This window comes from Babjeviella inositovora (genome assembly GCF_001661335.1).
Source record: "Babjeviella inositovora NRRL Y-12698 unplaced genomic scaffold BABINscaffold_2, whole genome shotgun sequence".
In the NCBI taxonomy this organism is placed as follows: domain Eukaryota; kingdom Fungi; phylum Ascomycota; class Pichiomycetes; order Serinales; genus Babjeviella; species Babjeviella inositovora.
Window position 1 is genome coordinate 245,511 of NW_017566839.1, and position 25,748 is coordinate 271,258.

The window sequence follows — 25,748 nt, forward strand, 5'->3', positions numbered from 1 at the left end:
GTCATCTACGAAGAAAACCGGCGGTTTAATAGGAAGAAATCCTTGCGAGGCCTGGACATTCGGCTCTCCCCATAATCAATATGTAGGCCATCTCGGGGAAACCATTTTCAGATCATATAAAGGAGTAGCTTCTGAGACAGAAGATACGAATAACAGTAGAAAGTTCTCCGAACCAACTTTAATAGACAACTAGCCCCCCTTCTTCCAATACTGACCCTTCTAAATTGATCCGATTCTCTTCCACCCACTTTTCAATATTCCCCCTTAAGACCTCCCTCCCCTCTATCGCCCCCATATGACGCAACGCCATGAGTGCATCATCATACCGCAAGCCCGTGACCGTGCTAACTTGTGCCATTTTCACCTTCACAGCGTCCTTGAACGCACCGCGCATGAACGCGCGTGCCAACACCTTGCACCAGTGAGCGACGTACGCAACGCGGCCAAACTGCGAGAGCGGAAGCTCTGGCCCGCTGACACGACCCTCGCTGCACGACAATGCGTAGCTGAACTCGATGAGAAGGGTGCCGAGTCTCCGTCGTTGGAACGGAGGGAATACCACAATACAGGCCAAATTGTTATCCTCCCATGCGAGCAACTCCTTGGAGAAGAAGCCCATGGGGAGCATGCTCTCCCCGTCGTACCCGTAAACTACGTAGAACTCAAACGTTTCCACTGAAAAAAACACCGATTTGTTATCAAGAAACAATTTGCCAAAGAGACTGAGGTTTTGACAAAATAACGGGTGTTTGCAGCCACGTACACGCCGGACCTCATAGCCCGCACCACGATACAAAACCTTGCCGGGCGCACGCGCGCGGTACGCGCAGGCCGCGCGGTGTGCGTCGATCTCGATCTTTTTATCCGAGTACTTGAAGCATTGGTCGCAGAGGTAGAGCGTATCGAGCCAGAAGGATGTTGTTGCTGGTTTCCTGGATGCTCGTTTGGTCAAGTGGCGGTTGGAATACTCGTAGCCGAGAGTCGACTCGTCCGGCGCAAAGTAGACGGCATTTCCATACCAGGTGTCAAATTCGTAGTCGCCAAGACACACGCGGCGGATGTTTGGATCCAGCACTCCATAGAGCTTTTCCTCTTCTGGGAATGGTGATTCCGTCATGGCAGGAATAATTGAAGCGCAGAGGTTAGTGGAGACTGTGAGGTTGTGTTTTGGTTGATATACGTCACGTGTAAATTTTCACAGACAATCACCAACGAGGTTGGGCCAAAACCGTGCGCGCGGGCCGAACGAAGAAAAGAGAACGAGTGAGATAATATATTGTAAGAGCCTTATGGTGTATTAAAGATATTTAAAAAGGCCTTTCCAAATATTAAATGGTTCTTTCTCTGTAACATAGACGACAATTTTCCAATTGGTTAGGTGTTTGCGTATGCAAACGTGGAAGTCTTTACCAGTTGGGTAGAGCTAAGTAAACGGAAGAATGGCGGGGCAGGTTGGATTGTTACCGTAAAAATGGAGATCTGGATCATCATATAATATATCCCGATTATAGTCCGAGTTGTAGATTTTATATTTGATGTATCATGATGAGATTCAGTTTCATATCTCCAGTTTCTCGAAAGTACATGTCATTGAAAAGATTGGAATGGAACAAATGGCAGTTGGTAAAATGGTTTAAAATGAGATGAATATTTGTGCGTACGGTAAGGCTGGGCCCAAGGTGGGACTACTACATTTACGTGATGGCTTCCAAAACTTGTTTAATCCCAAAAGGGTAAATCTCAAGATTCATTTCCCGATAGCCTTTTTATTCGAGTTATATCTCCCTAGTACCATGTTTTATTGCTGTATCTGATTCAATATTGCCTCTGATGACATTCAGCCATGTAACATTTCTGGTTTTTCCCTGTCGGCCTTGGATTATTTATCCGAAATGCAGCGCTAATATATATATATATATATATTAGATTTTTCTCCAATTAAACAATGCGTTTAACTTTTCGACCAGTATTCCAGCTAAATCCAGTAATACAGTAATATAGAACGTTACTGTCAGCCATTAATCCATTTAAACCCTATATCCTGCACACTTTTACTGCAGGACATAAAATTTTGTTAGGTGCCGGACTGAAAAAAATTCTACACATTTAACCATCTACTCCCCACCTCTTTCTCTTCCCCACGACATACCCACACAATATGGGCCAATTTCGCAAGCGATTCAACGAAAAGGCCAGAAGTGGTATGCTTGCCAAGCAGGCCGCGCTCAAACGGGTGAGAAGCAGACAGTTCACAAGACATATGGACGACGGGACGAAGGAGACGGAGGCAGCTGAGCCGGTCAACCCCAACGCAGAGATTCTCAAGCCGGTAACAGACGCCGAGAAAGATGAGCGCAAGCGTAAAATGACAGAGGAGTTGTTTGGTCCAAAGGAGACCAAGGTGTCGCGGTCGAAGAAGAAACGAATGGAAAAATACATCGACCACCAGTTGAAGCGCGAGGAGAAGCAGGTGTTGTTCTCCAAGTTGGCAGACACGAAGATGGACACATCGCTTCTCAAGTCTTCCAAGTTGTTGGGGACGGGGAAGCAAACCAAGAAAGAGCAGTTTATCGAAGCGTTGGAGCTTGAAGCCCAGGGCCGCGGCGATGCCGAAACGAAGGAGACTTTGTATGAGGAGAGAGTTGTCAAGGACTGGGATGATTCTCAGGAGTTTTTGACGAAAGCAATTGAAGTGGAAGAATTCCCATCAACCGATACTTCTTCGTTTATTGATCAGAGACCAGCCGCTGGTGGGTTTGGGTTTGCTAACTTGCCCAAGGTGGAAAAACTGGGGAAGAGATCATATAGTTGGCGGTCAAAGGTAATGGCTGAGGATGCAAAGAAGAAGAAGCTTGAGGACGATTATTATTCGAGCGAGAGTGGAGAGGCGACGGAAATGGAAACAGAAGAAAGTGAAGCCGAATCCGAGGCCGAACGTGACGCTACGGAGGATAACGAAGCCGAATTGGATAGTGAGTCTGGAGCTGAAGAGATCGAAGAGGCTGAATCTAACGTTGAATCTGAAGTTGAATCTGACTCCGATTCGGATGAGTCTGAATCTGACTCTCCGAGACTTCGTGGCCCCTCAGAAAAAGCCCAATCTTTTAAAGCGTGGGCGGAACAACAGGTCAGAACCCTTGAAGGCCGTATGGAAGTCACCAACATCCCCCTCTCTTCTCTCCCAGAGGAGTACCAAAATTACAAGCCAGCCTTCCGCGCGGAGGACCAGGCATCCGACACGGAGGAATTCATCCCCATCGACGAAACCTCTACGCGCAAGGCCTTCTACGTGGATGTTGACAGACCCAACGAGATACAGCTGGCACGCATGCACCTCCCGGTGTTTGGTGAGGAACACCGCATCATGGAGGCGATCCACCACCACGACTGCGTAGTCATCTGCGGTGAAACCGGATCCGGAAAGACGACACAGGTGCCGCAGTTCTTATACGAGGCTGGGTACGGCGCCTCCGGTTCAGGGACCTCAGGAATGATTGGAATCACACAGCCGCGTCGTGTCGCGGCGGTGTCGATGGCAGAGCGTGTGGGAAAGGAAATGGGTAACCACGGCGCGCGTGTTGGGTACCAGGTCCGGTTCGACGCGCGTGTGGATGCGCTGACCAAGATGAAATTCATGACCGACGGTGTGTTGCTCCGCGAGATGATGAACGACTTTATGTTGGAAAAATACTCCGCAATCATCATCGACGAGGCGCACGAGCGGAATATCAATACGGATATTCTCATCGGTATGTTGAGTCGTGTGTTAAAATTGCGCGCACAATACCACGCGCGCGACCCCACACGCTACACACGTCTCAAGTTGGTCATCATGTCCGCAACATTGCGTGTGTCGGACTTTGCTGAGAACAAGCTTTTGTTTCGCACACCACCGCCGGTTCTCAAGGTGGAAGCGCGCCAGTTCCCCGTCAGTGTGCACTTCAACCGCCGCACAACGTTCAACTACCTTGACGAAGTGTTCCGCAAGACATGCAAGATCCACCAGAAGCTTCCGCCGGGTGGGATCCTCATTTTCCTCACAGGGCAGCAGGAAATTCAGACCGTGGTGAAGCGCTTGCGCAAGGAGTTCCCGTTGGCGAAGCGTGCGCGCGCGTACGACGAGGACGTCGCCATGAAGGTGAGCGCAAAGCACGCGGACACCGAAGCCGAGGAGATCGACTTCAGCGTGCGTGTAAATGAAGAGGAAGAAGAGGAGGATGACTACGACTCTCAGGATGAAGAAGGCTTTGAGGAGACCCGTGAGGCGGGCCAGACAGATCGCGATCCGTTGTACATTCTTCCACTCTATTCGCTTCTTCCTACCCGCGACCAGATGAAGGTGTTTGAGGAACCACCAGCTGGCTCACGTTTGTGTATTGTTGCAACCAACGTGGCTGAAACATCTTTGACAATTCCAGGTATTCGCTACGTCGTAGACTGCGGGCGTGCGAAGGAGAGAAAGTTCAATGAGGATACGGGAGTCCAGAGCTTTGAGATCGACTGGATCTCAAAGGCGTCCGCGGGTCAGCGTGCGGGGCGTGCGGGGCGCACTGGTCCCGGTCACTGCTACCGTCTCTACTCGTCTGCGGTGTACGAGCAAGACTTTGTGCAGTTTGCGCAGCCCGAGATCCTCCGCATGCCGGTTGAAAGCGTAGTACTCAGCATGAAGAGCATGGGAATTGACACGATTGTCAATTTCCCGTTCCCAACCCCACCAGACCGCCATGCGTTGGACCGTGCGGAGAAGTTGTTGCTGTACCTTGGCGCGTTGGACGCGGACAGGCGTGTGTCTGAGTTGGGGCGCGCGATGAGCTTGTTCCCGCTTAGTCCACGCTTCGCAAAAATGTTGATTGTTGGGAACCAGCACGCGTGTCTTGAGTATGTGGTTGCAATTGTGTCGGTGTTGTCGGTGGGCGAGCCATTCCTCACCGAGCTCGAGCTCGGGATCCAGGAAGTAAAGCCAGTAGGGGATGAGGACGTGCCCGTGGAGTCGTATCGCGAACAGGAGGCTAAACGCGCGCTTCGCGCAAAGTTCCACCAGTCGCGCAGACAGTTTGCGCGTCTTGATAAGTGCAGTGACGCGTTGCGTCTCCTCTCGGCCGTGTGCGCATATGACCACGTACCGCGCGACGCGCGCGCGGCGTTCCTCGCAGATAACTTCCTCCGCCCAAAGATCATGGAAGAAGTCAGTCGCTTGAGACAGCAGATTGCCAGTATTGTTAGAGTTAATACCGCGAAGGAAAGTATTGCTGCGACAGTTGATGCTGAGGTGAAGCTCGCAGTGCCGTCGAAGGTTCAAATCGCGGCGTTGAAACAGATGGTTGCGTCCGGGTTTGTTGACCAGGTGGCCATTCGCGCGGACCTTGTCACCAGCGAATCCGTCACCAACAAGAGCAACGTGATCAACATTCCGTATCTCTCCCTCTTCCCGTCGATGACCCACGGAGAGGAGGTTGACCCGTCGGTGTACATCCATCCGGGCTCGATCTTGACCAACCTTGGTGAGTTGCCTCCGCCGTACTTGGTTTACCAGTCGTTGAATTTGGGTTCCAACCGCGTCGCTGGGAAGATTTCCAAGTTGCGCATGAGGCCGTTAACGGATATCGGTGGCAAGCCGTTGGCGAACATCGGCAAGAGCAGTGGTTTGGTAACGTACTCCAAGCCGTTGGGCCATCCGTATGCACCAAAGAATATTACCGCGACGAAGCGTGAGTGCTACGTGGTTCCGCGTATTGGCGCGGCCATAGGGTCGGGCGGGGTCGGCTGGGACTTGCCGGCAAAGAAGGTGGTGCAGAACAGGGTGAATGGGCAGTGGGTTATTGAGTAGAGCACCGTTATGTGATGTCGCGAGCATGGTGCTTACCACGTAATCCAAAGAACCACGATTGTGTATATGTATTGTAATATAGTTTTGTTAGTAAATTGCAGTAGGTCTCATGAACAGAGCGTAAGGGGAACGATTGGTGCTCATTCCGACGGGGCATATAAGCATTTCACTTGGCCAAAAAGATACATGGAGAATACAGTGCTCTAGCTATCAAGTACAAGTATGTATAACTGAAGTTCCTAATTATGTTATAGATGTGATTGTAATGTATGCAATATAAAATCTAGTGGATACACACCATCCAACTAGAATGGAGTGGCTCGTTACATTACACCTTGTTAAGATACACAACCGTTTCAAGTTTACCTCGCAGTCTTGATGTTTGCAATTATCCCATGATTGCTGTAATATGGATTTATGGTTTATGGTACGGGTATTGAGGATAATTAGGGTGAAAATAAGGAGTTTATAGCTACCTACAGAAGGCTAAGTCAGGAGACCCTCAACCGAATTCATCTATATGAGCACAATCCAAGTGACACTTACCATTATCGAGTACAGTTATTGGTATTTGCGTAGTAATATAAGCTACAACGACATATTTAGGTACCGCACTGGGCAACCTATTCTGCTTTCGCGTGGAAGCCAAACCAGAATAACTACATAACCTCAATTTACATCAATATCTCCACACGGCATTACAGCTGGTCAGGGGGTGGACTTTGCTTACAGCTTAGAGCATCAATAATATCCACGCACCATTGTTTTATTTACCAATTAAATTCTACAATATAAACCAACCGTAACTTGATTCAGCTTCCTAAGTGAAATCAGTATTCAATTGCGCGGCGTTCCCGTTCTTCTGCACGCTGAGATAGTTCTCAGAGATGATTGTGCTGTGCGGTAAGACTGATATCACCATTTTCAGCTTGTCGCCAAAAACAATCTCCACGTTCGCCACAAACTCACCCTTGAAATCGTACATTGGAAATCTTGCCGTGAACTTGTCAGCCACGGTAATAGTATACTTCTTAAATGTCGACTTCACCACCAAGCGGCCATTGGGGATGGCGCTGGAAAACACAAGGAGCAAGTCCTCCACCACTTTCACAGAGTCTTTGCTCAGACTGATGAGCATAATATTCGGAAATCCTGGTTTGATGTGCTCACCGATGGATACTCCGTAACCCATCGATGTGTATTCGTAGTTGGAAAGGGTGACCCGCAGACGGTGCTCTGTCGATCCCCTCTGAAAAAGATCCAAGAGATCCTGGGTGTCTCTAGTGACGTTGCTGGTCCCGACAGGAGCACAAACAATATCTAACCTGTCTGCGGTGCTATCCTGAATCGCTAATTTGGTGTCACACAACCCAGGAATGTTGATCTCTGCTTCGTACTGGCAAGTCCGCACCTCAGCCACAGATTCCACACTCAAGCGGCCAATTCTGGGGTCGCAAAAGTACTTGACATCGATTGTTCGCGGAGTCAAGGTCATATCGCACTTGGTGCCTCCTCCTACACTCTGGGAAATGTACTTCGATGTGCGGTCCTGCTCAATACTGAAATCTGATTCATCCTGAAACCGCGCGAGATAGTAGATGGGCAATGTCGGGTCCGGCTTGGGGACACCGGTCTTGGCCACCTCCAAGTCTTCGTGGAACTGCACCACCTCCTTGCCGTAGCAGAAGGCATACGTCCACCAGCCAGTGCTGTAGTACAAGCAGCTGTCTAGGGCTTTCTCGATAATGGCTACAGCAGAGGCTAACGTCTCCGTGTCCACTTCGATGCGATTTTCTGATGAGGTGGATACTTGGGGTAATGCGTAGTAAGGAACGGAGCAGATATACTGGGTGTCTGGCCGCAGGAGGAGCTCAAACGATCTGTTTGATTGTCTCAATTTTAAAAGGGTGTCTGTTTCAGGGAACGAGACGAGTTTGTCAGAGTATTGGATGTTTATCTGGGTTGTTAGTATAGGACTTAGGGGCGGTGGTTATGGAGAGATAGCAGTAAGGCATAGAGCATATCGGGGTTCCAACATGAACAGTAGAGAATATTTTGTAGACTATAAGGGTATCACGTCGAATTATTCGGCTGTGTATCGCATTGTTGAGAGATGGTGGCTGAGAATCATTCGGTACTAGCGCCTGGCTTAAACACTACGTTAGAAGTCAGGTGGTTAGCACTACAGCATGGATATGAGGAGTATTTCTGACGTCATTTGCCGTAACCAACCACACCAAAGGTGATATTTATCAACGAGAAATGAAGACAGAGACCACCTTTAACATCTACCCCAATCAACTCCGTACCACAACTGAGTGTGTGAGGTCGAAACAACCCCCTGTATGCGTGCCACGATAACTGATATTCCGATGCTTCCGATATAGTACGTACCTTGGGGGAGCTGTATATGTCGCTGTATGCGCTGAACCCGCATTGCACAGACGAAACTCCCAAAAGTAGGAGCAAAACCCATGAAAGCATTTTGTGTAAACGAGGTTAGGACGGAAAGCTATCGCTTTGTGGGGTCCAAGCCTTAAGTACATGCTGGCAATCTCAGACTTCCCGAAACTGATATGGATACAGCGAAAAGCAAATATCTCGCGAAATTTTATAGAAGATCGCGAAACACACGGCATCCATGTCCATGCATTATCTTAATCTTGTGGCAAGTCTACATTCCCAGTCACACCAAACAGATTTTTGCAACTCCAATGCTTAGCCCCAAGACCTTAGTTCTCGCATTGGCCACTTCTGTGCTAGCACTCGACACAAAGTTGTTTATCAGACTGGCAGGTGGCAGTCAAAGCTTGGGGAGCTTGTCCTACGACGCTGCCACCCAGGAAGCAGAGTTCGCCATCAATGAGGCTCTCGGACCAGTTCCTGATTCCGTCTACTGCATAAGCAATTCTGAATACGGCCCGTGTGTGGCGTACAAACGTTTAGCAGCGCCGCTTAACGAAGTCTTGGTGATACACTTAGACGCCGACCACAATATCGACCAGCTCAGTCTTGTTGGGTCTGGCGCTGCAAGTGAAGCCAATACTGTGGTGACGTTGATGAAAGGACCGAACTCCGGTGCCCAGCCAATTCTCAAATCTAGCGCTGTGAACCCAGAAATCGGCAACGAGGGGCAACCCGTTCCGGAAGGGGATCTCAAAAAGGTACGTGGGGCTTACCTGGCCTGTCTGTTCAATACTAACCGTTTCTAGCAGGAAAAATCGTTTATTCAGCAAAACTGGATGTACATCGTGCCACCATTAGTAATTTTGTTCATGATGTTGCCCCAGGAGGAGGAGGTTAAGAGGTAAGTGACTTTTGTACGGCTCAGTGAGTCGGAAGAGCCCCTCTGAGGCTATGACTGTTATACAGCGTCTGTCAAACTGACAAGTACAATGGCTTTACGTCTCAAGTACATGCTGTATGCTGTTTCCACCTCCTAATGGCCAATCTCTGTTCGAGAGCTTTGTAAGATGGCCACCGAGACTGGTTTCGTGTGATTGCGTGAGAGATTGAAAATCTCAATTTGATAAAACAAGTTGTATATTGCCTAATTCATATATCGTCTCTTTATAAGCTAGGAACTATACGGGTTTTTCGGGCACCCTTCGAGCAAGCTCTAGCAATAAAGAAAGTGGCCTTATGGCCACGGGTTAAACGCAGAACTGGAGACCTATGATTGAAAAAAGCTGGTGGAAAAAAATTCTCCAAAACGTGTATTTTTGTATTAAATATCGAGATTATAGTATCTCCATAATATCCAGTGCGAGATACACCTAACATCTCCTTTTGATGACGTCATCCTGGCTCTGCCGTTCTCAAAGCATACCGGATTCCCCGGAGCATATCTATGTGCCATTAACATGTCCACAAATCGCTCAAACACATTCCGCGCCCAATCGACAACTTAAAGTTAAAGGCCCCTTTCTTTATATTTGTTTAGTTCATTAATACTGCATTTATTCACCCAAAACCCCCTTCCGTTTGCCACCATTATGCGCTGTAATGGCTGCGCCGCGTTCGCGAAATAGCCGCCGGATAATCCGAAACATTTTGTATCGCTGGCCTCACATAACAAAATCTACTCTTCTTCTCACTCTGTCACTCTACCATCACCATTCACACGCAACCCAATGGAGAGATTTGGATTCAACAGAGTTTCGGGTTCGGATAGAGCCCTGGAACATAAAGCCCCCGCCAGAAGCCATGGAATCGACTTCCAGGTGGCCAACGCCCCAGATAACGCCTTCTCGCTCTCTAACTGCATTGCCGTGAGCTCCCAGGACTTTCAAGATGGCCAGTACATCCTCATTAACAATCTCTACGTTTACACCGCCCGCACCGTTCCCAACTTCCCCGTCGGCTCTATTGGTGCCAACGCAAATCAGCGTCTCTTTGTCGGCTTGTCGTACGGCGCGCCGTGCCAAGTGTCGCTGTTTGACCTCCGCTCAGTTTCTAGAAAGCAGACCTATCTCGGTTCTTTGACCGTCGCCATTGACTTTGTCAAGCGTGCCAAAGCTGTGGCGACGATGTTCGATACGGAGGAGTTGGCAAAGGAATTTGTCACACGCTTCGAGAACCAGATCTTACAGCCGGGTCAGCCGATTTTTATGGAGCATAAAGGCAACATGTTCACCATCAAAGTGCAGTCCGTACAACTCGTGGACATCAGTGAAGTGATTCCATCGGAACCAGTGTCGAAGACCGTCACCTCCAAGGGGATCTTAGTCAAGCAGTCAGCCATCAACTTCGTGAAAGGACCTGACGGGTTAGTCAACTTGAAGAACAGCGGCGCATCCGGGTCGCGCGCAGACGCGATTATCGCGCCTGACTTCAAGTTCGAGGACATGGGTATCGGTGGCTTGGACGTTGAGTTCACTGCGATTTTCCGCCGCGCGTTCGCGTCCCGTATCTTGTCCCCAGAACTCATCGACAAGATGGGTCTCAAGCACGTCAAGGGGTTGTTGTTGTACGGGCCTCCGGGGACCGGGAAGACGTTGATTGCCAGACGGATCGGGGCAATGTTGAACGTGAAGGAACCCAAGATCGTCAACGGGCCCGAAATCTTGAGCAAGTACGTTGGTTCGTCTGAGGAGAACGTCAGAAACTTGTTCGTGGACGCTGAGGCCGAGTATAAGTCCAAGGGTGAGTCATCGTCGTTGCATATCATCATCTTCGACGAGTTGGACTCGGTGTTCAAGCAGAGAGGCTCCCGCGGCGACGGCACCGGCGTCGGCGACAACGTGGTCAACCAGTTGTTGTCCAAGATGGACGGTGTGGACCAGTTGAACAACATCTTGATTATCGGGATGACTAATCGTCTTGACCTTATCGACAATGCGTTGTTGAGACCGGGCCGGTTCGAGGTCCAGCTCGAGATTTCTTTGCCGGACGAGAAGGGCCGCGTTGAGATCTTCAAGATCCAAACGAAGAAGATGGCCGATAACGGCATGTTAGCCAAGGATGTAGACTTCCATGAATTAGCTGCCATGACAAAGAACTTTACGGGTGCCGAAATCGAGGGGCTCGTTAAATCTGCCTCGTCCTTTGCCATTAACAAGCACCTCAAGGTGGGCAGCATGGCTGCGCTCAATGATGACGTCAAGAACCTCAAGTTGACTCGCAAAGACTTCCTCGGCGCGTTGTCCGAGGTAAAGGCTGCGTTCGGGGTTAGCGATCAGGACTTGAACCAGTGCATGCCGTTCGGTATCATCGGCTTCTCGCCGTATATCAACGAGATCATGAAGATGGGCAAGGCCTTGACCCAGCAAGTCAAGACGACCGAGACCGAGAAATTGGTGTCGGTCTTGTTGCACGGGCCGCCAGGCAGCGGGAAGACCGCATTGGCGGCGGCATTGGCCTTGAATACAGAGTTTCCGTTCATCAAGATGTTATCGCCCGAGGCGATGGTGGGGATGTCCGAGCCGGCCCGCATCCAGTATATCGACAATGCCTTCAGAGACGTCTACAAATCGCCGCTTAGTGTGTTGGTGGTGGACAATATCGAGCGGATCATCAACTACGTGCCGATCGGACCGCGCTTCTCGAACGACATTTTGCAATTGTTGTTAGTGAACTTGACCCGCAAGCCGCCTCACGACCGTCGCTTGTTGATCATCAGTACTACGTCCGATTACAGGCTCTTGGAGCAGATGAACGCGTTGCCGTGCTTCACGAAGGAGATTGCCGTGCCGAACCTTAGCGACTTGAGCGAGTTTTACAACGTCATGGATGAAAGCAACTTTTTGAATGATGCCGAGCGCGAGAAGATTATTAACACGTTGCAGCACGATAATCCCCAGGGACGGTTCAATCTCAGTGTGAAGAAGGCATTGGGGCATTTGGACACAGTGAAGTATCATGAGGATTCGGTGAACGAAATCATTCGGTTGATGAGTGAGGCAATTTTATAAATGCAAAACACTTTACATCTTTCTGTGTCATGGGATATGTTTCTTTAATTTCCTAACTCCACTCCTTGTCTTACAGTGATGTTTCAGCCCTGTGTATAGTTCTTATATATATATATATATTAATCACAAACTTTCGTATATCTTTGGGCGTAGCATGGGGCCTCAGCTGTTTACGTCTCTCTGGAAGTGTGATGTCACAAAGATATATGTTTACCTTCAGGAAATAATTGAGGTTTCTCCCGGCACGCACTAAAATTACTAACATTCACGGATTGTGACCTGGCGGGTAAACTACCCCCGGATAAGGTCAAACCCCAATCCTCTTCATTTTAGACACTTGAGTACTTATTCCTAGACTACATGATTTGCCAATTCCAAGCTTTACAGAAAAGTTCCCTGGGTTAGTCGTGGTTAATGGAGTGGTCAACTATGAAACGTTTATATCGGTTGTGGAGCATTGGCGGAGTTGGTCTTGTCTTTTTCGGTCCATAAAGTGTTTGCCCCGTGGGTTTCAAGATCCTCTACGAGGTTAGGGTTGATATGGATTTCACGACCAGTCGCTCCTTCAGTGTCTGCCCCACGCTTCTTATATTTGTGCACCAAGTGCTTCTCCAATAGCACATAGTTCCGCGAATTGCACTTGTACGCAATATTCACCAAGTCCCCTACAATTGGGATCAAGCCCATGCCGAAGTCAAAGGCCACGTTGGCTATCATTTGCATGTGAGTGAGAGCAGGCAATCCCCCGTCGATTCCTCCGGCTTTTCTCACAACCATCAATGCACAGCAACAGGCAAGAAAGTCCCCAATAACAGGGATTAATCCGATGATACCCGCCCAGCCTAGTCTGTAACCACAGATCTTGACTTGCAAGTCCAAGCGATACGCATTCTGACGAACAGACTTCAAGACCCTGATGTCGTTCTCGGAAAGGTATGCGGGCAACTGCTTCATGTGTTTTCTGTGGTACCAGCTGCGCTTCTTATTGGCATCTTCAGGCTCATAATAAGGGTCTTCTGTGCCACCCACGGCCAAGTTGTCCGTGATATGGGACTATAATATTAGTAGCAGTCTCACATGACCAACGATGAGTACTTACCTTGTTCAACGCCCATTTAGAGACGATAGCGGTCATGGTTAGTAATTTTTTTTAGCCCAGAAAGGGAAAACTAACTCAAGGTTGATACTATCGAAGGCTCGGTTGCTTTTGGAAACTGTGTTCTGTCATGTATTTATAACCGCAAGTGTGCAAATTTCAGGTAGCAAAGAAACCTGCATACGCAAGGCTAAAGCTATGCAGAGGATGCATAATAAAAGAACCCATGACGGTATGTCGCGCTCTGGCGTAGCGCTACGCCCAAAGCCTATGAGAGGCAATAATACTTAATCGAGCCAACGCTACTAAAAAAACTACGCAATAATCATATTAAGTCATACAATAAGGTACCTCCCAGTAATTATGATTATAATTCCACCCACTTCATATTCCAATCTCTGAAATCAAAATACTCCGGTAGTGTGCCCATCGTGTCTCTGTAAAGTGCCGTGTACGCGTAATTTCTCTCCTGCGTAACCTTCAGCCCACGAGTTTTTCACCCGGCGGCTTAAAAAAAATCAAAATCAGCCTACACAACCACCTCACTTCTCTTCCTCATCAACAATGGCGCCTTATCACAACACCGTGAGACCGGACAATGTCCTCAAACGTGCCGAAGACTTGGTTGCTGTCGGACAGACCGAAACGGCGCTCGAGACGCTCTACGAGTTGCTCACCTCCAAGCGTACCCGCGGCGTGGCCGTGGCGTCGCTCGAGCCGATTGCGCTCATGTTTGTGTCCCTCGCGGTCGAGCTCCGTAAGACCAAGATCGTGAAGGACGGTTTGCACCAGTACAAGAAAAACGTGCAGGTTGCCGCCACCGGTTTGGCCTCTGTTGAGGTTGTGTGCCGCCACTTGCTTGAGTTGGCGGAAAAGCGCTTGGAACAGGCCCAGGCCACCGCCGACAAGTCCGCTCTTGATGCTGAGGACGATTTGGAGGCTGTGGAGTCGCCAGAAGACATCTTGCTCGCCGCTGTGTCCAACGAGCAGTCGCGCGACCGCTCCGACCGGGAAGTGGTCACTCCGTGGATGCGCTTCCTCTGGGAGGGCTACCGCACGGTGCTCGACATTTTGCGTAACAACTCCAAGTTGGAGGTGGGTTACGCCGCCGCAGTCAACCAAGCCTTCGGGTTTGCCGTCCGCAACAGCCGTAAGACCGAGTTCAGACGTCTTTGCGAGATGTTGCGCATGCACATCCAGACTGCCAACCTCCAACAGAAGGGCGTGCAGTTGAACACCATCGACCTTGCCGACCCTGAAACCATCCAGCGCTACCTCGATCTCCGCTTCACGCAGTTGACCCACGCGGTCCGCTTGGAGTTGTGGCAGGAGGCCTTCCGTTCGGTCGAAGATGTTCACCATTTGATCACCTTGTCCAAGCGTCAGCCAAAGCCGCACATGATGCTCACCTACTACGAGAACCTTGCGCGCATCTTTCTTGTCTCCGACAACTACCTCTTCCACGCTGCCGCCTGGTACCGCTACTACAACTTGTACACGCAGCACCCACACGCGACGACGGCCGAACTCTCGCGCTTTGCCACTCGCTTCTTGTTGGCCGCGTTGACCATCCCTGCGCAAGAAACCGGTGATGACGCCAAGAACAACAAACTTGCCGCGTTGTTGAACTTGCCTAAGGTGCCAACTAGAGCATCGTTGCTCGCCGCTGCCGTTAGCAGAGAACTCGTCGAGATTGCCGAGCCATCTATCGTGCAGTTGTACCGGGTGTTGGAGTCCGACTTCTCACCGCTCACCGCGCGCAAGGAGCTTGCCGGCTCTTTTGCCACGATTGAGGCCCACTTCCCAGCCTACGTCCAACCGTTGTCCGCAATCGTGCTCTCCAAGTTGTTTACCCAGGTCTCCAAGGTTTACGAGTCCGTCAAGCTCGAGTACTTGATCAAGTTGACCGCGTTCGAAGGCGCTTTTGCGCTCACCGCGTTTGAGGTAGAATTGGCCTTGGTCAAGATTGCCCGCGATGGTGCCCTAACCCTCAAGATCGACCACGATTCCAGGGTCGTCACCTTTGTGTCTGAGCCGTACACCGAGTCTGTGGAGGTTCCTTCCTTGCAGTCATCCCCAGCCGAGTTGATTAAGACCCAGTTGGCCAGGTTGACAAAGACCTTGATGTCCTCCATCGCTATTATTGACCCATCCGTTGAGGTCAGAGCCAAGGAGGCTGAGGCCGCTGCCATCACCCGTGCCGCCGCCAACATCCAACAGGAGAGAGCCGCTTTGGTACAGCGTCGCGAGATCCTCGAGGACCGCAAGCGCTCCACTGACAAGCAGAAGCGTGAGCGTGATGCCGAGGCTGAGAAGAAGCGTAAGGAGCAGGCACTCGCCGAGCAGAAGGCCGAACAGGAGAGACAGGAGGCTGAGACCGTCCGTCGCGCACGCGAAAAGATGGAGAGGGAGAAGGATGCCATCCGCGCGAACGAAAAGAAAAAATTGGCCGAGGAAATTAACGCCAAGGGGATCATCAAGATCGACGTTGAAAAGTTGGAGGAGCTTGACTCCGAAAAGTTGCGCCTCATGCAGGTCGAGCAGTTGGCCAAGGACAAGAACGAGATGGAGGAGAAGTTGAAGAGCCTTGCCAAGAGAATGGATCACATCGAACGTGCCTATAGACGCTACGAGTTACCGTTATTGGAACAAGACAAGGAAACGCAAAAGGAAACTGATTTCACAACCTACCAGGAAATGAAGACCAAGATCATCTCCAAGGCCAAGAAAGAACACGAGGAAGCTGTCGTTGTGCGCGACCGTTTGGCCAGAGTTGTCCCAGACTTTACTAAGTTCCGCGTCTCCATCGATATCGCTAACAAGGAGAAGCTTGCGGAGGCGCAGCGCACGGCCCAGATCCACTTGGCCAATGCCAAGCAGGCCCGTATCGACGAGTACAAGCAGCAGAAGCTTGCGGAGTTGCAGGCCCAACAGGCCATTGCCCAGAAAGCCGAGGCCGATGCTGCCAGAGAGGAGAAGTTGAGACAGCAAGCCGAGTTACAGAGAGAGCGTGAAGCCGAGGTGGAGAGAACTCTCCGCGAGAGAAGAGCCGCTGCATCTGCGCCGCTCCGTGCACCAGTGCCAGTTGCCGAGGCTGCTCCAGACTTGAGCAAGATGAGTTTTGCCGAGAAGATGAAGTTGAAGAGAGCGCAGAGCGGACGTTAAGCGTTGAGCCGAAGGCGGAATGCATCCATGCAAAGTGTGGTATTTATTGATCCGAAGGACGATATGTACCCGGTTTAAGTGATGCCGGCTGTGTTTCCTTAAAACCAGGATCCTGTTGCGGATGCAATATTTGTTAGACGTTATATTCCCAGTGGTTACCCTTAGTTTATACATTTTGTTTTTAAAACCGTGGTGTAGAAGTGGGCAGTGCAAAATCACATTTAAGCACTTAAGAGGATGGTGTGCTAAGCTTGACATTATCTGATGAGCAGTTTGGATTAATGCAAATGAGCTTGAGATGGGCCCTAATATCGATATAAAATCTAGACGTGGCCTAGAAGACGATCCGTATTTTTTTACCGAAATTTATTTTATACTAATCACTCTAAATATGTGTACAGACGACGTACATGTACCTTTACCAAAATCCCAATCACGGAGCTATGCCATAATGTGTCTCAAGTTATATCTCTACTGGTATCTGCAGACTCTATAACCATAGCCCTCTTACCAAAAAGCGCGCCATGCACGCCCAACAGCCACTATATGTTGAATCACCTGGCAATCGTCACAGTTATGGATGTGTTTACGTCCGGCATACTGAAAATCACCACGTCGCGCGAATCGCGATCAGTATTTAAGACGATTTTCCTTCATCACAGAACACTGCTCTCTTACCACTCACTACTCACATTACATATCACAATGGCCACCTTTTTCGATAACATGAACAAGTCCTTCGTCGACGTCCCAGTCGTGGACGGCAAGATCGACACCGCCGCGTTCCTTGACGCATCCGAATCGTTGGTCAAGTTGTTCGACCTCCTCGGGTCCTCTGCCTTTTCTGTTGTCCAGAACGACATGAACGGCAACATCAAGAAGATCCGCACCAAGTTCCTCGCAGAACCGCTCGCCGCCGGCACCTTGCAGGACTTAGTTCTCTCCGAGAAGGACGCGAAGAAGAAGGACGCGACTCAGGGCTTGCTCTGGTTGTCCAGAGGCTTGCAATTCACTGCGCAGTCCTTAAGAGAGACCGTTGACACCCCAGACGCTGAGCTTACCAAGACCTTTACTGACGCGTACGGCAAGACCTTGTCTAAATACCACGGGATGTTGATCAAGCCGGTCTTCAAGTTGGCAATGAAGGCTTGTCCGTACCGCAAAGACTTTTACGCCAAGTTGGGCAGCGATCAGACCAAGGTTGACGTACAGTTGCAGGAGTGGTTAGTGGCTGTTGAGAAGATTGTCGCGAACATTTTCGCTTTCTTCGAGAGCGGCAACTACGGCAAGGGCTTGTAAGTATATGGGCACCTCCAGACGGATAATGAATCTATTCTTTATCGAATATAGAATTGGTTCGACTGAGGGGAGGAATTTTGAGCAGGCAGAGCTTACAGCTGGGAGAAAACGCCTGAGATTGAGTAAAATCTGTATACACAAAGGCACACAATATGCTTGAGAATCAGAAGTAGTCAAATATATGGTAACGTAGGCATGATTCGGAAAACTGGGATGAAAAAGCAATCATGTATGAGGAGATTCCTGCCTTTTATATAAGAAATAGACGGCAAAGAAACGATGTCTCCATGCACGGAGGACGGGGTTTTGAAAATTGAGACAATAATCGTGGGAGCAGTTATGCCAACGCTAAAGTGTGGGTTGAGATTGCATGACCAATTGGTACCAGTGGCGTTTGGTGATACAGTAAATAGAATAAACGATCTGCCGAGCATGTGGTTTATATCTGATTGTCCCTTGGTCTAACCTCGAGGAAAGTAATAGAAATGTATAAGGGCGGCCTTTTCATGCTTCTTTCGCTAGATTTTGGATAAATTTGGGACTATTTGTTGATAAACCATGACTGGAGCCTATTGAGCTTGATGGCACCACTTGAAAGCTGTCAGCTCTGGACCAACTACATGCTGTAACCCAAGCTAGACAGTAGTTTACATCCCTCTTTAATGCTTCAGATGTAAAATTAAAAGTTACGGGAAACAAAAATTAACGAGGTGAACAGGATAACCACTGGGTAAACCAACCATTTGGCTCTTCTCGGTGCTAATACTGGTCACCGATTAAGCTGCACGCTCTTTCGGGTAATGAATGTATAACCCACTTTGAGGCGTGAACATATATTCCGTCATATCCCTCGTGGCCTAATCAGAAACACTAAGTGCCAACCCCTGTAATAGTGTCACCAAGAGAACAAGGAAGCACACTCAACATCTACCAGAACCCGGAAACCCCCTGCCCTCTTCTTCTTAATCTGTTTTCTATACCGTAGGTCGATGTTCTTGGCGTAACTTTTATCTTTCAATAGAACCAAAGCTTACACTCACCGGTTTTGGCCTGAGTCTTGTCTACACCATCTTCATTTATCATTACATTTTGTTGCCCTAGCGGATCCTAGCTGAACTTCGAGTAGTTAGGTTGCGGCGATCTTGGATAGCTCCCAAACTGGTTCGGATACGGGGGGCGCGGAGCGTAGCCCGGTGACATCGGGGCATTAAAGCCACGGGCGCCCGGCGGGTACACGGGGGTCGGCGGAGGCATGTACCCACCACTTGGGTAGCCCATCGCGGGGATGTACCCGCCCGGAGGCATGCCAAAGGCAGCGCTATCATACGGCATTTGCATCATCGGCATCATTGGCATCATTGGCGCCCCTGACATGTAGTTACCCATTGACCTATCTGCCTTTGGAAGCACCGCTGTATACGGTTTGTCCACGGTGAAGTTCCACGTTGGCGGGGTCATATATGCTCGCTCAATGAACAGAGGCTTTCCGTCCTTCTGTGCCTTTTTGGCGACTTCAAACAAGTTGAAATCTTCCGCAATGTTCTTTCCCGGGTGTTCGGTGGGAACCCTCTTCCCGAAGAAGGAGGCAGGGGTGACGTTTCCGTAGCGTTTGTAACGGGTGCCCATCAGTACTGGCGACTTGAAGACAGCAGGCTGTGAGGGAGTGAAAGAGACCAGCGCAGGGTTGAGCTTGAAAGCAGGGGCCTTAGGGTCCATCTTGGTCTTGGTCTTGGCCAGAGACTTGGAAGAAATTGCGGACGTGGCAGCCGAAGTGATAGGAGCCGATGTGACAGGAACCGAGTCTTCGGACGCAGTAGAAGCCGCAGGCTTGTCAGTCTGCTTGCGGATAATCTCGTCTTGTTTGGCCTTGTCCTTGGCCAAGATCGGCAACAAGTCTTCTGGGAACTTCTGCGGGACCTTGAACGTGGCAGAGAACTCCTTGAGGGAGTTGATTTCCGACTGCACGTTCAAACGCGTGGATTCGCTCTGGAAGTGTTTGACTGACCTGGTGACGGGTTTAGCTGGAATGTCCACGGGCTTTGGCGTTTCCTTAGCTGGCTTGGCAGGGATATCAACTGGTTTCACAGGGATATCAACTGGTTTCACAGGGATATCAACAGGCTTGGCAGGGATGTCCAATGGCTTGGAAATCTCCTTAGCAGCTGGCTTCGCCGGGATGTCAGCCACCGGCTTGGCAACCCTAGCAGGATCAGCTACCGGTTTGGCAATCTTAGCAGGATCAGCCACCGGCTTGGTAATCTTAGCAGGATCAGCCACCGGTTTGATATTTTCCTTAGCGGGGCCAGCCACTGGTTTGGTCTCCGTCTCCATTGGTTTCTGTGGAACGGACGATGGACGATTTCCCGCAATCTTGAACCCAGGCAATGCCGAAGGGGTCCCCGCAGCCTTAAACTCAGACAAGCTCTTCCCAGAATTCCCGGAAGCCGGCTTTCCGGAAGACAAGATGATTGCTGGATCGTTGTGGATCTCGGCCGCCCGCTGCCTTGGTGGAACGTACTTGCCCGGAGCTCGTTCAGCCGGCGACGTACTCTTGGAAAACTTCAAGGCGGCCATTAATTCGTCACCGCGGCGGTCAACCCCAGAGTACTTATCCTCTTCATCCACCCCGCTGTCGTCCACGATCAAGCCTCTCTCCTCGGCCAAGTGGATGTTGCCATTGTAGCCCTGCCCTTCGATCTCCCTGGCCATCTGCTCAGCCTTTCTCAAGCGTTGGTGGTAATCCGGCGCATCCGTCTTGATCCGCGTGGTGTATAAATGCTCATCATAGGTGGATTCTACTCCAAACTTCTTTTCATTGACCGCAAACTGGTCCCATGTGCCAGTGCTGTCGTCCTCCAACGCCCAGTCCAAGGTGCCTTCGTCCGGTATCCATCTCTGGAGATCACGCTCCTTGAAGGTTTGTTTTCCAGATATGTCCGTGTCGGTTCTGAAGCCCCTGGTCTCTGGTGCAGTTTCTGGCGCAGGCACGGCTTCTGGTACAGACGCAGCCTCTGGCTTCGGAGCCAAGTCCACATCGAGCAACTCTACGTCGAGCAACTCACTGTTTGGGATGATCAACGTCTTTGGGAGATCCGCGTCCAAAGCTTCCTCGCCCGGAGCGGTTGCGTACAACTCAGGGTAGCTCAACACAACGTGCAAGTTTTCCTCGAGCGTTGCGGAAGTCAACACGCCGCGGTAGCGTGCACCAGAGGTGACGGTGACAATGGCCTCGGAGCCAAGCGACCGCGCGAGGAGAAATACGACACGGTCACCCATGAGCCGAGTAGCGATTTCATCCGCCGCGCCGCTAAGCGGCGCGGGGCGCAAGGTGCGCGAGTTAGTCCGGCGGTGCTCCTTCTTGCCGGCTCCGTTCCGCGTAGTGGTGGTCTTCATCCTGGTTACTGATAGGGGATGATTTTCTCAAGTCCTCGGTAGAGACGCACTCAGGAAACGGGGGTAGTTTTGAGGGAAGAAGTGGCGTTGATAAGCAAAAACGAGCCGAAAAGTCGCAATTCGCAACACGAGTTTGCGAAAAAGCTAGTCACGTGCAGGAGAAGATTAGGAGACGCGAACCGGGGGAAATTATTACTGGTTATTTATAGCTCTTACAGCACAACTTGGCTAGTCTAGTTTGTTTGTTTTTTATCGTTCTGATCGAAGGTATTTGAACTAACTGATGTTTACAATGATATTTGGAGGTGATAATTATGCTCACCAGTGTCAATTTGCAATTATAACGGGCTACGTTGGATTACAATTAATAGGTGCAGGGAAGTGCCTTATCAGTAAGGAGACGATGGTGGAAGTGTTAGTTTCGAATTGTGGAAATCAAGAGTTTAAAATGGCTATTGAGTTTAAGGGGTGGTATTTATGAAGCAATCATGTCTAGGAGAATAAAAGAAGTTTCACGGCATAGACGGGTTTATTTGATGGATTGCCCTTCAACTTTCATTACAGGTCTAGGTCAAAGATGAAGATGGCCTTTTTGCTACGTATTTAGTTTAATTTTAATGGCATAAATTTGAGGGTTTTTAACTCTCAAATAAGTAAAATATGCGAGATGGTGATTTAATGGGGATATTTAGGAGATTTCTGAATGGGTAATGGTACAACCCAGTTTTAATTAACGAAATTGTTTGAGTAGACCTAACCTTATTTTGACTCAAAGGTTCTAGGTACTTTTAAGTTATATTAAGATAGGTTTTAAAATGACGGTAAATAATAAGTTCTACCTAGCGTGTGATTTCACGATGCATTGGCGTATCGGTATATTCATCCTTGTGTCCACGGCCCTCTTCACGCCCGGAATCACAAAGACATGGCTAAAGGCATAGACTCTCCTCATAAACATACGGTTTATGCCATGTCAAGCAACTCGTTGACCAATTCCAAACGTCTGTCTAGTCCTTCCAAGCCGTTAACGTTTCGCTCAATCGACCCCACGTGCCGCACTAACTTGCTGACCAACGACACAAAGTCTTTGTCAAGTTCTAACAGGGCATCTGAAGGATCATGACTGTTTGTAACCAATCCAATCCTCGTGACACTGTCCGTTACTTCTGCAGCGGGAAGAGCTCCGTCGCTGAGAAAGCGGTGCTCACCAAGCTTGTCATTCATTTCCTGCATACTCTTCTTCATCAGTTTGCTGAGCAGGTTGAAGTAGTCCTCGTCGCTCCTCAAGGCTAGGGTTTCCGCAAGAAGTTCCTTTTCAAGCAGAGCCACCTGCCGCAAGTCCGCCGAGTACACAGTGCTCAACTGGTGATTCTTTCTGGTGGCTAGATCCAAATCCAAGTACTGCCGAATAGAGGCGTACGATGATCCTACGCCGTTCGAGCTGATTGGTGGTAGGTTGGTATAAGCTAACTCAGCCTGGAGCTTGGTTACAGTTTCTCGGATAAACTTGTTGGCTGTCAAAAGCTTTTTCTTCGGAGTTTTTACAGCATTGGCATTGGTTTGAACTAGCGCTGGGTCCATATACATCTCAAGGGCGCGGTTGATATGGGCTAAGGCATGTTGCGATAGCGGGGTCCATAGGTTCTGTGTGATCTTTCCTGAAACTTTCTTCCTATACGATCTGAGCGTGATATCTGGTTTGGTTGTAGGTGCTCCCATGATTTTCCGTTTCTTTGGATTTCGGTTCTGGGGAGGGGATATTGCTTGTGTTTCGGGTTCGGGGGTTACAGACGCGATGGGTGGTACGATACTTGGTTCACCTATCGTCAGCGATTCCGTTTTCGTGGTGGTAACATTCTCGAGCATAGTCAGTGCTACTTCATCGGTCATTATTTATGTGTCGTATGTTGGTAAATTTCTAGTATGTCTGAGAATGGGACTATAAGCATTTATTTAAGAAAACGTAAACAAAGAGATTGTTATGACCTGTACAGTAAGTCAGAGGTCTGTACGGGATCGGAATTCTGTCTAATAGCACATGAGATCTATACCAACTCCGGCTGGTCGATAACGGTTACAAGATATTCCATTGTCTCAATGACTGTTTTACAGGAAATATCATAATATACATGTGAACGTGTCTGATTTCAAGCATATTTAAAACAAGATAAGCTGGGATGGAAGGGGGGAAATGGCAATTAGAAAGCTCATACCGGATAAACGAAAATAAAACTAGAATATAAATACAGAATCACAAGACAACGGCCCTTCGGATGAAGACGAACTTGATCAAGTTAATGGCAAAGTCGCAAAAGGGGATCTTTTGAAAGTCAATGGTGCAATCGTGTTGTTCGAGTTTAGAACGCTTAATCCTGGTTACGACGGGCAACCTTCTTGGCGTGACGCTTCTGGGTACCGAAGATCTTCTTGTCACGGTTCTTCTTCTGCTTTCTCTGCTGTCTAGAGGACTTTTCAACCTTGTCAGCCAAACCGTATCTAACCAATCTGTAAGCTGGCTCGAACTTCTTGGCGTCAGCGACAGAGGAGTAGATCAAACCGAACCCAGTAGACTTACCACCACCGTATTGGGTTCTGAAACCAAAGACGGAGACAGCGTCCTTTTCAGCCTTGTAAATTTCAGCCAACTTTTCTCTCAACTCATCCTTAGAGACGTTAGCTCTGTTTGGGTGCAAGACATCGATAACGAATTGTCTTCTGGCCAACAATGGGTTGGAGATAACCTTTCTGGTTCTGATGGTAATAGCGTCAGACTAGAGAGCATGTTAATAAGGGTACTTGATATACAGTTCCATGTTACACAGAGTGCCCGGGAGGTTGGTGCAGAGGGGTTCGCTTTGGGCAGCGCTTGCCACACCATGGTGTGGCCATTCAATGTGCGCTCCTGGGACTGATGATAATGGTCATTAACCTTTCCTTTCTCAAGCGATATTAGCCAGTCTCGATGCATAGTTCCTGATAAAACGACTCTTCACCCTTGGAATCCCGGTGATAGCTCTGTGGAAAATTGAATAAACATGGACGGTGAGCATTTATCCACACATACCATTTTCAGTGTTGTTAATGTGAAGTAATACTAAGGTTTGAAACTATCAAATGTTCTATATATTTCACCTACTCTTTGCTCTTCAACACCCATACTATCATACTGCGCGGCGAGCGGAGCGCCTGTTGGAAGAGTCCATAGTGTGCTAGAATCGAATACAGTGAGGTGTTCGCGACCCCGTACAAAATCGCCATAGTGAAGGGAATGCGATTTTCCAAAATTTCTGAAAATTTTCGTGCGTTTACGCACACCATGCAGGAGCTTTTTCTGCTTACCTCAGCACCTCGCAACTGCTTATATAATATTGCCCATTCTAGGCAGTATTTTCAGGCTAAGGTGAAGCATTTCGCGCGTGGTGGAAAAACCGGTATTATCAATTTTCGCAGCGAAGCAGCAGTAGTGCGGGTATTATGCGGGTAAATACAATACTGGCTCAGAAGTTATAGGTCTTATTGCCAATTTCAGAAAAACCAGTCACAAAAATTCTAGGAGAACAGACGTCATAGGTTTCGCCTTGAGTAGCCAGAGGCTATTGATAACTGATTAAATGAGCTGGCCGGCTTCTGGGCTTCGAGATATTTGGCCCTAGATTTAATTTAGCTGGATTTTATCTACTCTTATAAAGTAGTTTTTGTGAATCCCGTATAGATGCGAGATGTAGTGTAGTGCAACACAGCGAGAAAGACAGCCTACCTCATATTTGGCATCTGCGTCAGTACAGTGTGAAAGTGCCGGTTGTAGCTGATAAATTACCAACAAGGGTTGAATACAATAAGTTGTATCTAATTTATTAATAGGAAACGCACTAGTTATGGTCATGGGCTTTGATGCTAACCTTACACCCTGCTATATAGAATACGGCATGGTAATACGCCGTTATATTAGGTACAACCAGTTAGGAGTAAATTGATACTGAAATTATTCCTCGCCAATCTAACTGACTTCTGTTTATATCCCAAAAGGTGACTTTAGTTTTATTCTTATGGGTAAGCACGAGGTCTAGATACGAAGAGATAGCACCCTTAAATTTTTGTGCGTCATGCACGAATCCCTGACAGGTTTTCCTCGTAAAGGAGGCTCTATGCTTCATCTGTGGACTACAGACATAATCCAGCTAATGGGGAACTGGACGCAAACCTATCAGCAGTTCTATGGGCTAGAAATCCAAGGACCAAGGTACATAGAGTATGCGTCACAACTTGCCAAAGCTGGAAACAGGAAGTCTATGGTTAAGAGGACGTATTGCTCAGAAGTAATGCAATCCTACATCAAAGAGCAAGATCCTTATTTCGTGCTTGACACCTAAAAGAGTCCTCTCTACTCAAGCTTGAATTTCATAATGATAGAATAGTTTTAGATATGTAAAGCTTTAGTTTTGTAATACGTCACAGACGGGTATACCTAAGCAGACTTTGGAGAAATCTTAATTCTAACAGCCTTGACCTGAGTGTAGTTGTCGAGAGCCTCAGTACCCATTTCCCTACCGAACCC

At 48.9% G+C, this 25,748-nt stretch overlaps 13 protein-coding genes across 13 annotated transcripts; 8 read left to right on the forward strand and 5 right to left on the reverse strand.

The window, feature by feature from the left end:
* Positions 1 to 178: 178 nt before the first annotated feature.
* Positions 179 to 1,117, reverse strand: SAS2 (Sas2p; the record flags this gene model as incomplete). Its single annotated transcript, XM_019132382.1, has 1 exon — positions 179 to 1,117. One exon carries the CDS (start codon positions 1,115 to 1,117, stop codon positions 179 to 181), a length of 939 nt encoding a protein of 312 aa, XP_018986843.1.
* Positions 1,118 to 2,142: 1,025 nt separating this feature from the next.
* Positions 2,143 to 5,892, forward strand: BABINDRAFT_159797 (ATP-dependent RNA helicase). Its single transcript, XM_019127885.1, has one exon. The coding sequence runs from the start codon at positions 2,159 to 2,161 to the stop codon at positions 5,825 to 5,827; it is 3,669 nt and encodes a 1,222-aa protein (XP_018986844.1). The 5' UTR covers positions 2,143 to 2,158; the 3' UTR covers positions 5,828 to 5,892.
* A 755-nt stretch (positions 5,893 to 6,647) lies between these two features.
* Positions 6,648 to 8,311, reverse strand: BABINDRAFT_6205 (uncharacterized protein; the record flags this gene model as incomplete). The annotated part of the gene is made up of 2 exons (XM_019132383.1): positions 6,648 to 7,784; positions 8,222 to 8,311. 2 exons carry the CDS (start codon positions 8,309 to 8,311, stop codon positions 6,648 to 6,650), a joined length of 1,227 nt encoding a protein of 408 aa, XP_018986845.1.
* Positions 8,288 to 9,231, forward strand: BABINDRAFT_159799 (uncharacterized protein). Its single transcript, XM_019127886.1, has 2 exons — positions 8,288 to 8,991; positions 9,040 to 9,231. Exons 1-2 carry the CDS (start codon positions 8,404 to 8,406, stop codon positions 9,136 to 9,138), a joined length of 687 nt encoding a protein of 228 aa, XP_018986846.1. The 5' UTR covers positions 8,288 to 8,403; the 3' UTR covers positions 9,139 to 9,231.
* Positions 9,232 to 9,960: 729 nt separating this feature from the next.
* SEC18 (AAA family ATPase) lies at positions 9,961 to 12,240 on the forward strand (the record flags this gene model as incomplete). Its single annotated transcript, XM_019130300.1, has 1 exon — positions 9,961 to 12,240. The coding sequence occupies one exon, from the start codon at positions 9,961 to 9,963 to the stop codon at positions 12,238 to 12,240; it is 2,280 nt and encodes a 759-aa protein (XP_018986847.1).
* Positions 12,241 to 12,614: 374 nt separating this feature from the next.
* On the reverse strand, positions 12,615 to 13,468 carry BABINDRAFT_179231 (DUF4112 domain-containing protein). The gene is made up of 2 exons (XM_019131083.1): positions 13,340 to 13,468; positions 12,615 to 13,293 (listed from the first exon to the last, which is right to left on the reverse strand). Exons 1-2 carry the CDS (start codon positions 13,373 to 13,375, stop codon positions 12,679 to 12,681), a joined length of 651 nt encoding a protein of 216 aa, XP_018986848.1. The 5' UTR covers positions 13,376 to 13,468; the 3' UTR covers positions 12,615 to 12,678.
* Positions 13,469 to 13,900: 432 nt separating this feature from the next.
* Positions 13,901 to 16,646, forward strand: RPG1A (translation initiation factor eIF3 subunit a; the record flags this gene model as incomplete). The annotated part of the gene is made up of 1 exon (XM_019131084.1): positions 13,901 to 16,646. The coding sequence occupies one exon, from the start codon at positions 13,901 to 13,903 to the stop codon at positions 16,499 to 16,501; it is 2,601 nt and encodes an 866-aa protein (XP_018986849.1). The 3' UTR covers positions 16,502 to 16,646.
* A 449-nt stretch (positions 16,647 to 17,095) lies between these two features.
* HET1 (Het1p) lies at positions 17,096 to 18,009 on the forward strand. The gene has a single exon (XM_019127887.1). The coding sequence runs from the start codon at positions 17,207 to 17,209 to the stop codon at positions 17,798 to 17,800; it is 594 nt and encodes a 197-aa protein (XP_018986850.1). The 5' UTR covers positions 17,096 to 17,206; the 3' UTR covers positions 17,801 to 18,009.
* Positions 18,010 to 18,907: 898 nt separating this feature from the next.
* Positions 18,908 to 21,076, reverse strand: BABINDRAFT_33020 (uncharacterized protein; the record flags this gene model as incomplete). The annotated part of the gene is made up of 2 exons (XM_019131614.1): positions 18,908 to 19,786; positions 20,111 to 21,076. The coding sequence occupies 2 exons, from the start codon at positions 21,074 to 21,076 to the stop codon at positions 18,908 to 18,910; spliced, it is 1,845 nt and encodes a 614-aa protein (XP_018986851.1).
* Positions 21,077 to 21,428: 352 nt separating this feature from the next.
* On the forward strand, positions 21,429 to 21,879 carry BABINDRAFT_159804 (uncharacterized protein). Its single transcript, XM_019127888.1, has one exon. The coding sequence runs from the start codon at positions 21,486 to 21,488 to the stop codon at positions 21,672 to 21,674; it is 189 nt and encodes a 62-aa protein (XP_018986852.1). The 5' UTR covers positions 21,429 to 21,485; the 3' UTR covers positions 21,675 to 21,879.
* A 90-nt stretch (positions 21,880 to 21,969) lies between these two features.
* On the reverse strand, positions 21,970 to 23,114 carry BABINDRAFT_159805 (uncharacterized protein). Its single transcript, XM_019127889.1, has one exon. The coding sequence runs from the start codon at positions 23,081 to 23,083 to the stop codon at positions 22,157 to 22,159; it is 927 nt and encodes a 308-aa protein (XP_018986853.1). The 5' UTR covers positions 23,084 to 23,114; the 3' UTR covers positions 21,970 to 22,156.
* A 262-nt stretch (positions 23,115 to 23,376) lies between these two features.
* BABINDRAFT_159806 (uncharacterized protein) lies at positions 23,377 to 24,329 on the forward strand. The gene has a single exon (XM_019127890.1). It carries the CDS (start codon positions 23,527 to 23,529, stop codon positions 24,103 to 24,105), a length of 579 nt encoding a protein of 192 aa, XP_018986854.1. The 5' UTR covers positions 23,377 to 23,526; the 3' UTR covers positions 24,106 to 24,329.
* An 857-nt stretch (positions 24,330 to 25,186) lies between these two features.
* BABINDRAFT_108538 (uncharacterized protein) lies at positions 25,187 to 25,603 on the forward strand. The gene has a single exon (XM_019126799.1). The coding sequence runs from the start codon at positions 25,297 to 25,299 to the stop codon at positions 25,561 to 25,563; it is 267 nt and encodes an 88-aa protein (XP_018986855.1). The 5' UTR covers positions 25,187 to 25,296; the 3' UTR covers positions 25,564 to 25,603.
* The last annotated feature ends 145 nt before the right edge of the window (positions 25,604 to 25,748 follow it).